Here is a 15,903-nt window from a genome sequence, read left to right as displayed (position 1 = left end):
ACAGCCTTGGGGCCCCCCACCAGGACCCGAGCTTGAAACCCACCATCTCCGGCCTCACAGCTGGGACGGGACCGACCTGGTGGTGGGGTGGGAATCGCTGCCTGCATATCCCTGCGCGTGGCTCACGTGGCGGCTTAACCCTAACAACGCTTCGTTTGCCATAACTTACGACTCACAGCAAGACGAATGAAAACTCGCCATGCAACTACTACCAGTCCTAACGCACTTAGCCAGAAGCACCAGGGGGCACGAGGCACCGGTGGGTGGGACAGAGCACGGAGCCAGGTGTCTGCAGGCCTCCAGATCCTTCTCTCCCGTGACGCTTGTGACCTGACACACAGTCACTGCCCGCAGTGGGCACACCTGGCAGACACTCCTGAGCAAGTGATAAGGATTCGGGTCCCAGGTAAGGCTGCCAATCAACGCCTGCCCCCCCCCCCCCAACACACACTCTCAGGAGCGCACAGAGCCAGTGTCCCTCTGTGAGGACTAACGAGACAGCACGCCCTGGGGCCCTGACCTGCATGGACCTACTGGGACAGGAGCCATATCTGCGTGGGAGGGATGAGAAGCCCTGGCTCGCGGAGTGTGCACTGCGGCCGGGAGGGGAGGGTGGGCTGTGCCCAGCTCGCCCAGCGTGCAGGGAGCCACCTGTGTGCTGCCCCTGCAACCCCGCGTGCGGTTAACAGGCTTTCAAAGCGGAACCATCAGGAAGCCCCCTGACCTCTTTGGCTTTGGTCATGGTTTCGGCGATGATGCTGGCAGCTCCCGGGTCATCTGTCACCGGGATGAACGGCCGAGAAGAGGCTGAGGAGGCAGACGGGGTCACGGCGGCAGGGGTCACAGCATCCTCCGAAGAGATCTGGTTTCAAAATCCAGGAAGAAGAGCTCAGCAAAGTGCACACGTCCCAGACTCCCCAAAGCCTCACCTGAGAGCCCTCTGGCCACCCGGGCGACCCGAGGCTGCAGCCAGATGTCACAGTGGGGACAGCGCTTCCCCCAGGGGGGCTGGCAGCCTGACCAGGCACTCCAGCTCCCAGGGACACCTGGCGACACCAGCACAGGTTGCAGGAAGAGACTAAAATGAGCTCACATCTCTTCAAGCTGCTTTAGCCCCAAAATAAGTTACAAAATATTTTGACTTTTAAGAGGCATAAGGTTTCGTAATTGCAGACAAAGGACTATGGACTTGCATTTAGCATCTTTTCAAAAGAATAAATCAAGTTCCACTTAATGCTTAAAAAAAAAGCCTCCTTTTTAAAAAGATATTTTCTAATTCAAGCCCAAAATCACAGCAACAGGCAGGAAGGAAACACGGAATGAAGTGAGACAATGACCTGGACTCTCCTGCCCTCCCCCCCTGACGAACGTTACTTCACTCACTCACCTCCCCTCGCTTCTCCTGCCAGGGACTGGGGCTCGGCCTGTCCTCGGGGTCAGCCGCCAGCAAGCACGCCTCTCCGCTCACGGGACTGGCCGTGGCGGACGCCTCGGAAGGGGGTGCCGAGGAGGAGAAGGAGGGGCACTCCGGGGCGATCATGCTGGCCGGCATCAGGGCCCCCACCACGGCGTCTCTGTCAGGAGGGAGGGGCCTGGTGAGCCACCTTCCCCATGCAGGACAGTGGCAGGAGCGGGTGGGCACTGGGGAAGGACGCCCTAGCTTCCACAGGACACATGGTAAAGAGTTTCGGAAAAACACTGAACATTATCACAAGGGACTCACTGCCTGGAAGCTAAGAGTTACTCCTGCTCTTACGTATCCGAATGCCTAGTGACAACGAGAAAACTGCCGAACGCAAACATCACAGCAGGGCAAGCCCCTGGATCCCCTGGGAAACCCAACGGCACCCTCAGATCCCAAGGGGGTTCTGGGTGGAAGCTGCAGCCAGGGCGGCTCCCAGGAGCAGCAGCACACATGTCCTCAGGGCTGCATGGCCTCTGTCTGCACCTGCAGCCCCTGCAGGTGCGCCCTCCTCGCCCCGGCCCCTGCAGGTGCGCCCTCCTCGCCCCGGCCCCTGCAGGTGCGCCCTCCACGCCCCGCCCCTGCCAGGATCACTGAGAGGCTAGACAACAGCCGCAAAAGGTTGGAAAACATCCACTTATCCACTCTGGCCTGGGAGTGTCTGAATGAGGGGACGGGTGTGAGCATTCATGAGCATCAGCATCAGCGACGCTGCCTCTGCCCCACAGTCATGCTTAGAGCTCATTGGCCAGAGAGAGTCACACGGTGTCCTCTGTTCTGACTCGCGTTTCAAGAACCAAAGTGCACGGGACCCGAAACGCTGTCTACAGACAACACCCCATTCTGTGAAACATCTGATTAATCAAAAAGCTGCACAAACCCAAGTCTGATGTGATGGCGGGATCTCAAAAGCTAGCGAACCAGCCCACCTGGCGTACGTGATCTGCAAGGCGTTGAGCACGTGAGACAAGGCCTGCTGCTTGGCCAGGTTCCCGTCCAGGGACAGGAGGGTCTTGGCGAGAGAAGGGCGGCCAGGCTTGGAGCTGCCCGCACCGCTGAGTTTGTTGTTGGCAGCAGAAGACTCGGCATCGGAAGGCACACCTGAAGAGAAAGTGAGAACTTGCGTTTGATTTTTTTTAAGATTGGATTTTATTCTGTTTCTGTAATTTAATCTTTCAGTTTAGTTCCAAAACACATTGCAATCTGCATTCTGCTATTTCACAGATGAGGTATTAGGTTCATGAATGGTCTTTCAGAGTAAAGAAATGCACTTTACTTATACTCTATAAAGAAGTTATTTTCAGCAAAGTTTTACTGTAATTGCAAGACAACGTAGACACGTTTGTAAATGCATGAAAGTGACTAAGAATATTCTCAGAATTTGATAAAAATCATAAACCCAAACACCCAAGAAGCACAATGAGCTGCAACCATGAAAACCATGAAGATAACGACCCCAAGGCACACTGTCATGAAATTGCTCAACCCCAGGGAGGAAAAAAAAATCTTAAAAGCAATCTGAGAAAAAGGTCGTGTGTAAAAGAACAAAGACAAAAACGACAGCAAATCCTCAAGGAAAAGAATGCAAGTTAGAAAACAATGGGACCATGCCTTTAACGCAGCGGAAGGAAAAGCTGCCAACCTGGAATTCTATACCCAGCCAAGCCCTAGTGCAAGAGAAGCAGGACGACGACGAGTAAGGTGCTAAAGGAGCGTCACGTGCGCCTGGACTGCAGCGTTCACAGGCGTCACGTCAGCGCGAGGGAGATGACACCAACCACGCACGGCTCACTGTGCCAGCTTTGTGGAAGCGGCGGCCAAGGCGCCCAGCAGCCGGCACGATGTCTGTGCGCGTCGGCTGTGACTACAGTCCTCTCGTGAGCGCGCACACAGCACAGAACCAGCATCGCACGCCTCCTAAGGCCCCGCGCCAGCTCGTGCACCACGGGCACCCCGCGGCTTTGGTGCAGAAGGGATGACACCATGACCTCTGCCCTGGGCACGAGGGACCTCCTAGGAGGACCCCGGCCAAACCAGTCAGCTACCTAGGTAAGAAGCACCCAGCGGGTCCCTCGCCGTCGGGAACAGGACAGGCTCGTGCACAGAGGGTGTGGCCATGTCGACGGTCGTCCAGGCCACGCTGTGTGAAGACCCACAGGCCACTCGTGTGATCTTCTGGCCTTCCAGGCCTTGCACCAGGGTGGGCTTCCTGTTCACGGTGGTCGTGCCGTTGCCCTGCTGGCCGTGGTCATTGTCGCCCCAGGCGTAGACCTGTTAAGGGGGAGAAACCAACTTTTCAACGTTTCAGAACCTTTCCTTTAGATGCCCTTCACCATCCTTGCCGTGACTATAAGCGATCATCCCTTAACGTCACTCCCACGCGTTCCCCTCCCTCTCTGTGAGAGGAGGCGGGCGGTCTCTTCCACTACATGTGGTCACATTCCCCTCCACTTTGCAAAGGGAAGCGCTCACATAGTGTCTCAGTTTCCACGCACGGCAGTGCCCCTGACCACGGGTCTGCTTCCATGGTCTCAGTGGCCCCCTGTCCACCACAGGCCATAGCCACTCCCACAGCCTAGGCGCCAGGCAGGAGCCGCCAGGCAGGAGCCCCCCTGGACAGACGCCTGTCCCTGGCAGGGCCACCAACACCCACCCACCCAGACAGGAACCAGGCACACACCCCCTGAACCTAACGTGCACACCTCTGGGATTTGGGAGGAGCCTGAGTCCCCAGAGAAAACCCACAGACACGGAGCCCCTGCAAGCCCCACGTAGGCAGTGGCCTGGCCTGGAATTGTTTTTTTTTCATCAATGTTCTATCAAAGTGGCACTAATGACACATCTCATCAGCGCAAGCTCCCCCTTGGACACAGGCTCGCCACGCCCTCGCTCACCTGCCCTGCATCCGTGACCGCCAGGCAGTGCAGGGCCCCGACAGCCACGTGCACGATCTTCTTCCCTCGGAGCCCTTCCACCACCTGCGGCTTCCGCACGTGCACGTCCGAGCCGTGGCCCAGCCTGAAGTAGTCCCCCTTGCCCCTGCGGGAGGTCCACGGTGTGTTAGCCCTGGCTGGGGCTGCTCAGCGGGGAGAGCTTCAGCCGTGGACTGAAGGGTCACGGGTTCGATTCCAGTCAAGGGCACATGCCTAGTTTGCAGGCTGGATTCCCAGCCCCGGTTGGGGCATGTGCGGGAGGCAACCAATTGATGAATCGACGTCTCTCTCACATCGATGTTTCTCTCCCCCTCCCTCCCCTCTCTAAAAATCAATGGAGAAAAAATATCCTTGGGTGAGGATTAACCAAACAACAAAAACGCAAAACCAAGCCGGTGTGCTGCAGTCCAGGCGACAGCCTGCACGCTCGACAGGGAAGCGCTCCTGGCTAGGGCATCGGAGCGGCTCGAGGGCAAGGCCACCGAGCCACGGGCTTTGAAATCCTGCCTCAGTCAGCACACCACCTCCTCTGCCGCGAGAGCCTAGTGGTGTCCCCACGTTGAAATTACTGATGCAGGTTTTCACATAGAGAGACTGAAAACAACCAACGACCTGGAATGCCGCCCGAGCGCCCGGTGGTGGCCTTGCTCGCGCTGCTCTGGGCCCTGATGCTCACGCCAAGCCTGTCCCTCTTCCCAGGCCCGCCGGTGCCCGCTCCCCTCGGACTTAATGAAACCAGCTTCACAAGAAACGCCAGGCCGACGCGGGAAGGCAGAGGAGCCCTGGACGGACGCCCTCCGCAGGAAGGACAAGCTGGCCCCCGGCCCTCCGTGCTCTTTCCCGACAACCCAGCGACAGCGGGACCTGCCTCCGAGCCTGCGGCCCCCAACGTGAACAGGGAGGGTGGAGGTGCTCGGGAGCAAGGACCCAGCGGCTCAGCACTCCACGGGCACAGGGAGGGCACCTGCCCGCACAGCACGACAGCGGGGGGCGGGCGGTACCTACCACGTCCACACCACTCCCGACTTGGTGAGCGCCAGGGAGAACTGGGCGCCGCACTCGATCTGGCACACACCCTGTCCGTTCAGCCTCTCGATGTTCTGGGGCACGTTACAGCCTTCACTTCCTCCCCGGCCCAACTTTCCAAAGTCGCCGTCGCCCCAGGAGAACACCAAGCCTGGGGGAGGGAGAGGCCTTCAGCCCGGTTCCGGGTCCCACCCCCGGGGGCAGCGGGGCCGGCTCACCTTCGTCGGTCAGAGCCAGGGTCTGCGCGTCTCGGCTCCCACAGGCGACCTGGATCACCCTGTGCCCCAGGAGCACTTTCACCTGCGCGACAAGGGGACAGTCACGCACGGCTCGGGAAAGCGAGGGAGCCCTTCCCAGACGCAGCACACGCTGCCTGAGGCTGGCAGGTGGCGAGCGTCCCGTAGGCACCAGGCGGGCGCTCACCATCTTGGGCTTCAGCTGCGTCGTGTTGTCCCCGTGCCCCAGCCGGCCGTACTCCCCGAGGCCCCAGGTGTAGAGCTCGCCGCTGGATGTGAGGGCCGCGCTGTGTGAGCTCCCGCAGGCGATGTCCCGGATGCGCTTGGTCTTCAGGGCCTCGATCAGCCGCGGCTTGTCGCAGTTCCTGGAGCAAACGAGCAACGTGCCCTGACCACCCAGCCGGTGTGGCTCTGGACAGAGCGTCGGCCTGCAGACTGAAGGTCCCGGGTTTGATTCCGGCCAGGGCACATGCCAGGGGTGTGGGCGCCATCCCCAGTAGGCGGCGCGCAGGAGGCAGCTGTGCCATGATTCTCTCTCATCATGGGTGTCTCTCTCTCTCTCTCTCTCTCTCTCCCTCACCCTCTCCCTCTCTCTTCCTTCCTCTCTGAAATCAATAATAATAAAAAAAAGAAGACATCTACACAGATCTACACGTACAGACCAACTTAATAGGGCCCCGCCTTTAACACAGAATGGGGAGGCGAAGGCACGCTCACAGCTGCTGCTCTAAGACAGCTTCCAGTCCCCTTCTCGTGAGTAACTGTCCTGTTTACTTTTCTGCAGAATCGCGTGCCAAGGCCTGCACCCCGATGGGGATGGGCTCGTGTGGCAGGTGCGAGGGAAGGGTCCTTACATCCGGCTGAAGTGGCCCAGCTTGCCGTCATCCCCTTCGCCCCAGGAGAACACCTTCCCGTCGACCGTCAGAGCCGTGGCGTGCCGGCCGCCTGCAATCACACAGGAGTGGGCTCTCAAAGGTGGGCACACACAGGGCACAGGTAACCCCGTTCGTTCTGCCCGGCGTGCAGCACGCACACATCTCGGGACAAGTACATAGACAAAGGGAGCTTTTATGAAGCTACAGAGTTGGCGTCCCAGGAAGAATTTTACTTGCAAAGCAGCAGCACAATAACCTTGCTGTTAACGGGGCTCCTGCTGTTAAATCTGTGAATGCCACACGTCAAGGGAGAGGAAAATAAGTGCGTCTGTGACCAGGCAAAGGCCCCGGAGACCGCGTGTCTGAGCGGCCCGCAGGGTCACTTCAGCAAAATGCTCCCATCGGCAGTTCGGGCGTCCCTGCACTCTCCCCACAAGGACCTCCTCCCAGCCCTCCCCCTCCGCCCCCCACCCCACGGGCCTGTGCTCCCTTGCCAGCTCCCAGGCCCTCGCCCGCCTAGTCCTCCCTGGCAGGACCAAGAGGAGGGCAGCAACGAGCTGGCCCAGAGAGGACGGAGACAGAGATGGGACAGGGGGGGCTCTGGGCGGCCGCCAACCTGGCAGAGCGGCCGTACTGGCCGGGACCCTCCCCGGAGAAAAGGGATGTGCCCTCCGCTCGGCCTCTGTTCTGGGGCCTCTCTCGTGGTGTGAGCCCACCTTTTGTACAGACACAACGCATCCCACGCTCAGGCCTGCAGTGCCCGGCAGGGCTGGCCGAGCTGCAGGAGCGTGACTTTTCTAAGGGCTTCTCTTTCCACTGGGGCTCAGACAAAGGCGACAGGCTCTCCCAGCAAGGACACACCTCTGAGCGTGTGCAGGAGGGTGCAGAGGTGCTGGGACGCCGAGCCGGGGAGGGGCACGGGAGGGCACCTCAGAGAGAGCTACTGAAGGGCCCAGGCTCCTCGGCGCCGAGAGCCACGCCTGGCAGGTACCTGAGTGCACGGCCACCTTCTTGACCACGTAGCTGCTGAGCGCCGTGACCTGCCGGGGGATGGGCACGGTGCCGCTGGACATGCCCAGCCCCAGCCGGCCGTTGGTGGCCTCGCCGCAGGCATACACCTTGCCCTCCACGGTCACTGTGGGCAGAGCGGGGGCAGGCTCAGCTCAGACACCACAGCGGGGTTTTTGGCGCGGAGCACAAGGGACCCGTTTTTAATGCGGGAGGAACTGTACCTGCAAACAGACTCTTAGAGCCGCCCGCCACCTGCACGACATTCAGAGCCGACAGCGTCTCCGAGAACGAAGGAACCTTTATCTGGAACAGGATGTTTTGTTAAAACATGGAGAAGAGTTTTACTTACACTTTTAAGATTACCAGTAATTTAGCCGACGATACAAGGAATCACGTGATTTGCATGACAACAATGACCAGTGGTCACTTTTTCTCTGGGTCGCACATGGGGTGTGTGTGTGTGGGCCCTGAGGCTGGTGGTGTGCGGAGCTCCCCCCCCATCCCCACCCCCCGGGCTGGCCCGTGTGCAGAGCCCCCCGAGGCAGCTCCGGCCCGGGTACCTTGGAGCCCTTGAGGCCGCCCAGCTGGTCCTTGTCGTTGAGGCCCCACACGAACACTTTGGTTCTGATCGTGGCCGCCGACTCCAGCCCCGAAGCCTTCTTCCTGATGAGGCTGCCAGAGGGAAAGTCAGGCCGTTCAGCATGAAAAATGTTTCAGAACGAAAAGCAAAGCCGCCTCGAGCACATGGCTGGCTCATTTCTGTCGGAAACAACGTCCGAACCCTGAGGCCTCGAGTCACACAGGAATCAGCCTGCAGAGCTCCCATGTCTGCCTCCCCGCCCGACGCCTTTTCATAAGGAACTTAGTTCCCGCCTGTTCCCGGGGGAGGGCTCTGAGCTGAGCACCACAGCTGCTTGCAGACAGCAGCTCCTACTGTCCCTGGAGAAGAGCCCCCAGTGGGCCCGGCACTGTGGCCAGGTCCCTAAGGCCAGACACGGGCCTGGTCGCTTCTCCCCAGAAAGACTGTCACAGGCGTCCCCACAGAGCTCCGAGGGCTCTTCCTGTTTACCCTCTGCCAGCGCACGCGCCCATCCGCGTCCAGGAGGCTGCCCACTGGAGCCCCTCCTGCCCTCAGCGCTGCAGGGCTCATCGACGCAGCACGCCCGCCTGGACCTCGGGACACAGAGCACCCGGGACTGATGCCCGACGCGCTCCTTCGGTGCTTGAGGTTCCTGGCTTCCGTGTGCTTTGCTCTCTGTGAGTTGGGATGGAACCCAGGGTTCCAGAGACCAGGCCCTAGCGAGGTAGCATTTCTCGCGCTGACTTCACGAGGAGTATTGTAGGGTGCAGCTCTCATCGGACACAGGCACAGGTTTGACCCCGGAGGTGCATATGGAGGCAGCCGTGGACGTTTCTCCCACACTGACATCTCTCTGTCTCTCTCTCTTGCTCCCTCTCTTCTAAGTCAACATGGGAAATTCTATGTATATTTTACAACAATAACATTTTCAGTTTAAAAGTGAACAATAAGACACTTAGCAAAGCAAGCTATGAATACACCCCATGCCATACAGTTTCCACAGGAAACACAATTAGGGACAGTTAGAAAGGAAACTACAGGACGTACACCAAAGGGTTAACTGTGACTTTCGGTAGAAAAATCAAACGTTTTCATTTCCTTATTTGAAAGGTATTTTTCTAAACACAATGTATTTCTGCATCAAACACTTCCCTGAGTTGAACCAAATGGTAATTGTTGAGAACCTGACCGCGTGTGCCCAACACGCCGGGTGCCCTGAAGACCAGGGGGGGCCCGACCGCATGTGCACGACACGCCAGGGTGCCCTGAAGACCAGGGGGGGCCCGACAGCGTGTGCCCGACACGCCGGGTGCCCTGGAGACCAGGGGGGGCCTGACAGCGTGTGCCCGACACGCCGGGGTGCCCTGAAGACCAGGGGGGGCCCGACCGCATGTGCCCGACACGCCGGGGTGCCCTGAGACCAGGGGCGGCCCGACAGCGTGTGCCCGACACGCCGGGTGCCCTGAAGACCAGGGGGGGCCCGACCGCATGTGCCCGACACGCCGGGGTGCCCTGAGACCAGGAGCGGCCCGACAGCGTGTGCCCGACACGCCGGGGTGCCCTGAAGACCAGGGGGGGCCCGACAGCGTGTGCCCGACACGCCGGGGTGCCCTGAAGACCAGGGGGGGCCCGACCGCATGTGCCCGACACGCCAGGGTGCCCTGAGACCAGGGGCGGCCCGACAGCGTGTGCCCGACACGCCGGGGTGCCCTGAAGACCAGGGGGGGCCCGACCGCATGTGCCCGACACGCCGGGGTGCCCTGAGACCAGGGGCGGCCCGACAGCGTGTGCCCGACACGCCGGGTGCCCTGGAGACCAGGGGACCTGGCACAAGCCCCAGCCCCGAGCTCACCTCCCGGCGCCGCCCTTCTCGTCCTCCTCCTCCTCGTTGTCAGAGGCGAGGAAGGGCACGGCGGCCCAGTCCTCCTCCTCGGCGCGCACGCGCCCCAGCAGCACGAGGCCGTGGATCTTGCAGTCGATCCCCGAGCTCCGGCACTGCTTGATGGCGATCTCGATGTACCTGTGGTACTGGACACGCACCGGGAGCTGCAGACCCCGGGGCCACGCCCTCCACCCTGAGTGGCGAGGACCCGTCAGCCCTGGACGCGTGCTAAGGTGCATCCTGTCCCTACGTCCTGGAGACCCCCAGCCAGGGGCAGGTCAGGTTGGGAGGCCGGGGACTCAGTGTTTGTCTCACAGACATGAGGGACCAGAGCCCCCCTGTGCGGCCGCTGCCTCAGAGCTCCCCGAACAAGACGTCCTGGGAAGGAGGCGGTCGGAGCCTTCACAACGCTCCAGACAGAACGACAGACGTGCCGATCTGCCACTGGAGAGGACAGAGCAGAGCCCCGGACTCCGTCCCCTGCTGAGCAAGCACAGCCTACGACCGATTCAGCGCAGCAGGGAGGCCCTCGGCGTGAAGACGCGCCCTGCGCCGGGACCCCGTGGCTGCGGGAACCGCGCTCACAGATGAGAGTAGCACACGGGCCGGCTGCCTGCGGGCGCCAGGCCACTTCCCACCACAGTGAGGAGACGCAGGCATGGCGACTGGCCCCGCCCGCCACTCACCTCTGTGCAGTCGCTCAGGAGGGACACTGTGGTGTCGGTGGGGCTGATGTTGATGGTCTTCAGTTCAATGAGGTTATTCAGGGAATTGCCGCCTGGGAGAGAGGAAGGGAGACAAGCATCAGACCAGGAGATTCCATTCTCTGACGGAGGGCACGCGGAGCCAACGCCCTCGTACCTGACACCACGACCAGGGAGGGCATGTAGCTGCTGTCCGCAGGGTCGACGGTCATTTTCAGTCTATGAACCAGGACGTCGGGGAAAATCTCCAAGCGGATCCAGTGCTTTAAAAAGAAAGCAACCCCAGTCAGTAAGGTCCAGCTCTACTGTAGCTGCAAAGGTCGTATCAGTAAAGCCCGAACCAGCACGGGACTGTAAACCCCATCGTGTGGCCTGAGAGACAGACTCTCCTCGGAGCTCCTCCCCCCCTCGCTTCTGAGCAGCCGTCAGACGTGGGCCACAGAAAACACGAGTCCAGTGGGGAGAGCGCCTGCTCCACATCTGTCCTGCGAAGCCCCGGGATGCTCTCCCTCCCCCCACACAAGTGCAAACACACAACACTCCACAGGCCAAGACGTGCGAGAGGAACTTCTGACAGAGCAGCATCGGGGTGGGATGCTGCAGGAGGGGGCGTAGGACGTGACCCCGTCACACCTCCTGTTAGTGGGTCGTTAGACAAAACCTGCTCCCGATATTGTCTAAGACCTCAGACAGTGAACACTGGATGGTATGTTTAGGATAATTATAAACTGCCCTGGCAGGTCTGGCTAAGTGGTTAGTGTTGTCCCGCAGACCTGAGGGTCTCGGGTTCAATTCCTGTCAAGGGCACGGACCTCAGTTGCAGATTGAATCCCCGGCTCTGGTCTGGGCGTGTGCAGGAGGCAACCAGTCCATGTGTCTCTCTCACACCCATGCTCCTCTCCCTCTCCCTCTCCCTCTCTCTCCTCCCCTTCTCCTTCCCTTCCACTCCGTCTGAAGGTCAATGGAAAAAATATCCTCGGGTGGGAACTTAAAAATAGATAAATAAACTATAATCCTATATAATAAAAGACTAATATGCAAAATGTCCCCTCGACTTCGAGTTCAACTGGGAGTTCAACCAGGGGGAGGGGCTGGCCCCACCAGTGCATGAATTCGTGCACCGGGCCTCTAGTAATAATAATAATAAACAGAAATGTGCACTGAGCCCTGAGCGACCGTCGCAATAGGATCGAGTGGCTTCCAAGTCCAGGGAAGCTCTGAGGTGAGGCGTCAGGGCAGGGTCTGGGCCGCCCTACCTTGCCCTGGGACCCGGAGGACTGCCAGCAGGGCTCGCTGCCGTCGATGAGGCGCGAGGCCTGGTTCACGGAGGAGGACACATGCAGGCTCTTCACCATGCGGGACCAGCTGTCCAGCAGGGCGCCCGGCTGGCTGCTGGGGCCCCGCTTCAGCTGCTTTCCCGAGCGGCCGCAGAAGACGGCCGACTGTCCTGTGGGCAGTGAGCAAGTGTTAGAGCGCGTGCTGCACACCAGGAAGCAAAGAAGTTACACAGCAATGAGCTCCCTCCTTTATGCATACACAAGAGGCCCAGCACATGAGATTCGTGCACCCGGGGGGAGGGAGGGGTATCCCTCAGCCCAGCCTGCACCCTCTTGCAGTTCAGGAGCCCTCGGGGGATGTCCAACTGACGGCGTAGGCCTGCTTCCTGCAGGGAGCGGGCCTGAGCTGGCAGTCAGACATCCTTAGCCCTGTCACGGAGGCAGGAGAAGCTCCCACCACCACCACTGTGCTCGCCAGCCGTGAGTCTGGCTTCTGGCTGAGCCGCGCTCCCCCTGTAGGAGGGCACTGACCACCAGGGGGCAGCTCCTGCATTGAGCGTCTGCCCCTGGTGGTCAGTGCGCTTTATAGCAACTGGTCGTTTAGCTGTTCGGTTGATTTGCGTATTAGCCTTTTATTATATAGGATGTAGACGTACATACACATACATGTACATATTGATTTCAGAAAGGAAGAGAGAGAGAGACAGAAACATCATTGATAAGAGGGAATCACCAATGGGCTGCCTCCTGCACGCCCCACACTGGTGATCAAGCCCACAACCCAGCCATGTGCCCTGACTGGGAATAGAACTGTGACCTCCTGGTTCATGGATTGACGCTCAGCCCCTGAGCCGCCCGGCCAGGTGAGACACAAGCAAACCAACCCTGTGGCTCTAGTTCCCGTGGCCTCCACCAGCTGTGGCAGGCTGTCCTCCTGCCCCACCGTGGACACGGGTGCTCACGGCACACACACGGACACGAGGGGCACAGAGCACAGCGGTGCCGTCACTGCCGTTCAGAGCAGGCCCCGCCTCACCTGGCTCGTTGATTCTGCCGAACGTGTGCCTGGGGCTGTGCCTCCTGGTCTTGAAGCACAGCTCACAGAAGTCAAAGTCGTCGCAGTTCCTGCACTTGAACCGGGACCCGTTGATGGGGAACACCTGGCAGCCGTCGCATCTGTTTCGAGAGAGGAGGTCAGGAGCTGCCCTTCATTCCCCCGAGAGCCAGCCCCCCGCCCCCCCCATGACCTGCGGCCGACAAACACTCACGTGACGCCGGGGTGCACGCTGGGCACCAGCTCCATCTCGGAGAGCAGCCCGGTCCAGTGGGACTGCTGCGGGAAGTCCACGATGACGTCCTTCCCGTTGGCGCTGAAGGCTGGGGGCACAGACACTGCCTGGGCACCGGCCCCAGAAGCACCCACACCTAAAGCCAAGACCACCCTCGCCGTGCAACGTCCGACGTGGCGACTGAGGTCTCACGCGGAGAGCCTCTCTCAGAGCCATGTGGACACGCCAGGACCAGCTAGCCCGCGCGCCAGGGGTCACTTCACACACGGAGGGGCCTGGGGGCACGCATCGGGCCCACGGAGGCTCCCTGTGCGCTGCTCTCTAGCTGGACCCGGGACCTCCCCAGTCAGGCGGGCTTGCTTTTCGCGACACCACGCCCATGCAGTGCGCCCGGAGCGGCCACGGTCACCAAAGCCCCTCGGAGGACCTGGGACGAGAGCTCTCACGCGGAGCGTTTACTCGGACACCAAGCTCTTGTTTCTGAAGTCCACCCGGGTCTGACTGGTAAAGCTCTTTGTTAAGAAAGATTCCAGCTAAAGAGGAACGTCAGCGAGCCCGCCGCCTGCAGAGTGAGCGTCTGCCCTGCCCTGGGCAGCACCGCGGGGCGTATCTACCCCCGCCCCCCCATTCCCCCGCCGTTCACAGCAGGAGTTTTCCACGATGCTCAGAACAGAGGGGGACTTCTCTATGGACGGAACGAGTTCAAAGGTAAAATTAAAGCACATGCAAACCTAATTTAACTTCTCACGCGACTGTTAAAGCAGACACACCGTGCCTTTTGAAGGATGCCACTGGTCTGATCTGAAACCTCAACGTCACATTAAGTATCAATGGAGAACTTTGTGTCTCCAGTTCCTTCTTGCCATCACTTGCACATTTCCATTCTTAAACTTGGTCCTACGTTTTTATAAAGTATTAAGAAAAAGAGAAAAATGGCCCCAGTCTGAGGGAGCTGGCCAGCCGCTCACATATGGGCCGCTGGGCAGAACGCTGGACAGAGCATCCCAGACAGGCCACCCTGGGACAGCCGGGTGGAGACAAGGACCATAGGCACGTCTGACCAAGTTCAAGTAGCCCCAAACCAGCAACCAGGCCCCGTCCGGCGGCCAGGGCCACCTGCCTCCTCCAGTAACTTCCTCCTGGCTCCATCCTCTCTGCCTCCTGGGGAATACAGTAGGTCCTTGGGTTACGTTGGAGATCCGTTCCTACGGCGATTTTCACCGTAAGTCGGAACCCACCTACATAAGCACCTACGTCACTGACGAGGAGCACGTACATAGCAGTAATGAAGTGAAACAGTAAAAAAAATTTAAAAGGTAACAATTCCTGACCTTTACTTGTGATAAATCCTATCTAATAAGGAGGGAATATGCTAAATGACCCTCACGCCATCATAGAGATGGCGGCGCCCACAGCCAATAAGGAGGAAATATGCTAATTGACTGCCCTGTCCTCAAAGATGACGGTGCCCACAGCCACAAGATGGCCAGCAGGGAAGGACAGTTAGGGGCGACCAGGCCTGCAGGGGAGGACAGTTGGGGGTGATCAGGCAGGCAGGGGAGCAGTTAGGCGTCGATCAGGCTGGCAGGGGAGTGGTTGGGGGTGATCAGGCAGGCAGGCAGGCGAGCAGCTGGGAGCCAGCAGTCCCGAATTGTGAGAGGGATGTCCGATCCCACAGGGTAAGGGTCAGGGTTAGTCCTACAGGGATCGGGCCTAAACAGACAGTCGCCCATCCCCCGAGGGGTCCCAGATTGGAGAGGGTGCAGGCTGGGCTGAGGGACACCACCCCCCCGCCCCCGTGCACGAATTTCATGCACCAGGCCTCTAGCAAAGAATAAAAAACATAAAGCACATATGTACACTCGTCGAAATGACGGGCCTTTTTTTTTTATAAATAAATAGGAGACGGCGACGTAACCACGAAACGATGTACGTCGAGTCCGACATAACCCGAGGACTGCCTGTGCTTACTAAGATTCCCATTCTCAGCGTTACCCGCTTCCTGACCCTTCCCCAAAGCATCGCAGGGGCATCCTGAGCTCCAGGGCACACGCCCTCCCCACCTGCCACGACGGTGCTCCCGCCTGGAGCAGGACAACAGAGCCGGCTCGCAGGCCACCGGCTTTCCTCACGCCTCTCTCTCCCCGTGAGCGAGGGAACAGTCCCGTGGGCTGAGGAAAGCGAGCACTGGGTGCTGCCGCCAAGGGCGTTACCTTTCACGACGCCCACGCTCTGGTGCGTCACAGAGCCCCACTTGTACTTCGGGGTGGTCACCGTGGCCTTGACCCGCACCTTGTCTCCGATCTTGATGTGGGCGGGGAAGCTCGGGGGAGGGTAGCCTAGAGGTCCCGAGGGAGGAGCTGAGATGAGCAACGCTGGTGCTGTCTGGGGCGGGGGGGGGGGGGGGGGGGGGAGGGGCTCACCTAGGAGCTCCACGTGGATGTACCGCACCCAGTAGGTGCCCCCCTTGTGCTGCCAGTCGCTCTGCACATTGAGGTCATGCAGCCCGTCACGGTCCAGCTTGATCACCTTGCCCACGTCGCCCTCGCACACCTCCTCGTACGTCCGGCAGCACCGCACCATCATGCCCACCTCAAGCAACACCAGAGGGTAAGTCAGCCCGGTGTG

At 60.0% G+C, this 15,903-nt stretch overlaps 1 protein-coding gene across 1 annotated transcript in view; it reads right to left on the bottom strand.

Annotated features, from left to right (window-relative positions):
* The window catches only part of HERC2 (HECT and RLD domain containing E3 ubiquitin protein ligase 2), a 72,340-nt gene that overhangs the window by 15,043 nt on the left and 41,394 nt on the right, over window positions 1-15,903 (bottom strand). The window contains exons 49-68 of the mRNA XM_081114761.1: window positions 15,699-15,867; window positions 15,489-15,614; window positions 13,255-13,363; window positions 13,023-13,162; window positions 11,966-12,156; window positions 10,867-10,972; window positions 10,692-10,783; window positions 9,976-10,151; window positions 8,104-8,215; window positions 7,765-7,846; window positions 7,524-7,667; window positions 6,512-6,602; window positions 5,845-6,022; window positions 5,640-5,721; window positions 5,401-5,572; window positions 4,357-4,501; window positions 3,508-3,733; window positions 2,392-2,563; window positions 1,388-1,574; window positions 725-862 (exon numbers count right to left, since the gene is read on the bottom strand). Coding sequence (XP_080970887.1) covers window positions 725-862; window positions 1,388-1,574; window positions 2,392-2,563; window positions 3,508-3,733; window positions 4,357-4,501; window positions 5,401-5,572; window positions 5,640-5,721; window positions 5,845-6,022; window positions 6,512-6,602; window positions 7,524-7,667; window positions 7,765-7,846; window positions 8,104-8,215; window positions 9,976-10,151; window positions 10,692-10,783; window positions 10,867-10,972; window positions 11,966-12,156; window positions 13,023-13,162; window positions 13,255-13,363; window positions 15,489-15,614; window positions 15,699-15,867 — 2,838 coding nt within the window. The remainder of the gene's footprint in view (window positions 1-724; window positions 863-1,387; window positions 1,575-2,391; window positions 2,564-3,507; window positions 3,734-4,356; window positions 4,502-5,400; window positions 5,573-5,639; window positions 5,722-5,844; window positions 6,023-6,511; window positions 6,603-7,523; window positions 7,668-7,764; window positions 7,847-8,103; window positions 8,216-9,975; window positions 10,152-10,691; window positions 10,784-10,866; window positions 10,973-11,965; window positions 12,157-13,022; window positions 13,163-13,254; window positions 13,364-15,488; window positions 15,615-15,698; window positions 15,868-15,903) is intronic.

The sequence above is a fragment of the Myotis nattereri genome (genome assembly GCF_964212035.1).
Source record: "Myotis nattereri genome assembly, chromosome: 21".
Lineage (NCBI taxonomy): Eukaryota > Metazoa > Chordata > Mammalia > Chiroptera > Vespertilionidae > Myotis > Myotis nattereri.
Note: the sequence above shows the minus strand (reverse complement) of the source record. Positions and strands in the feature narration are given on the sequence as shown.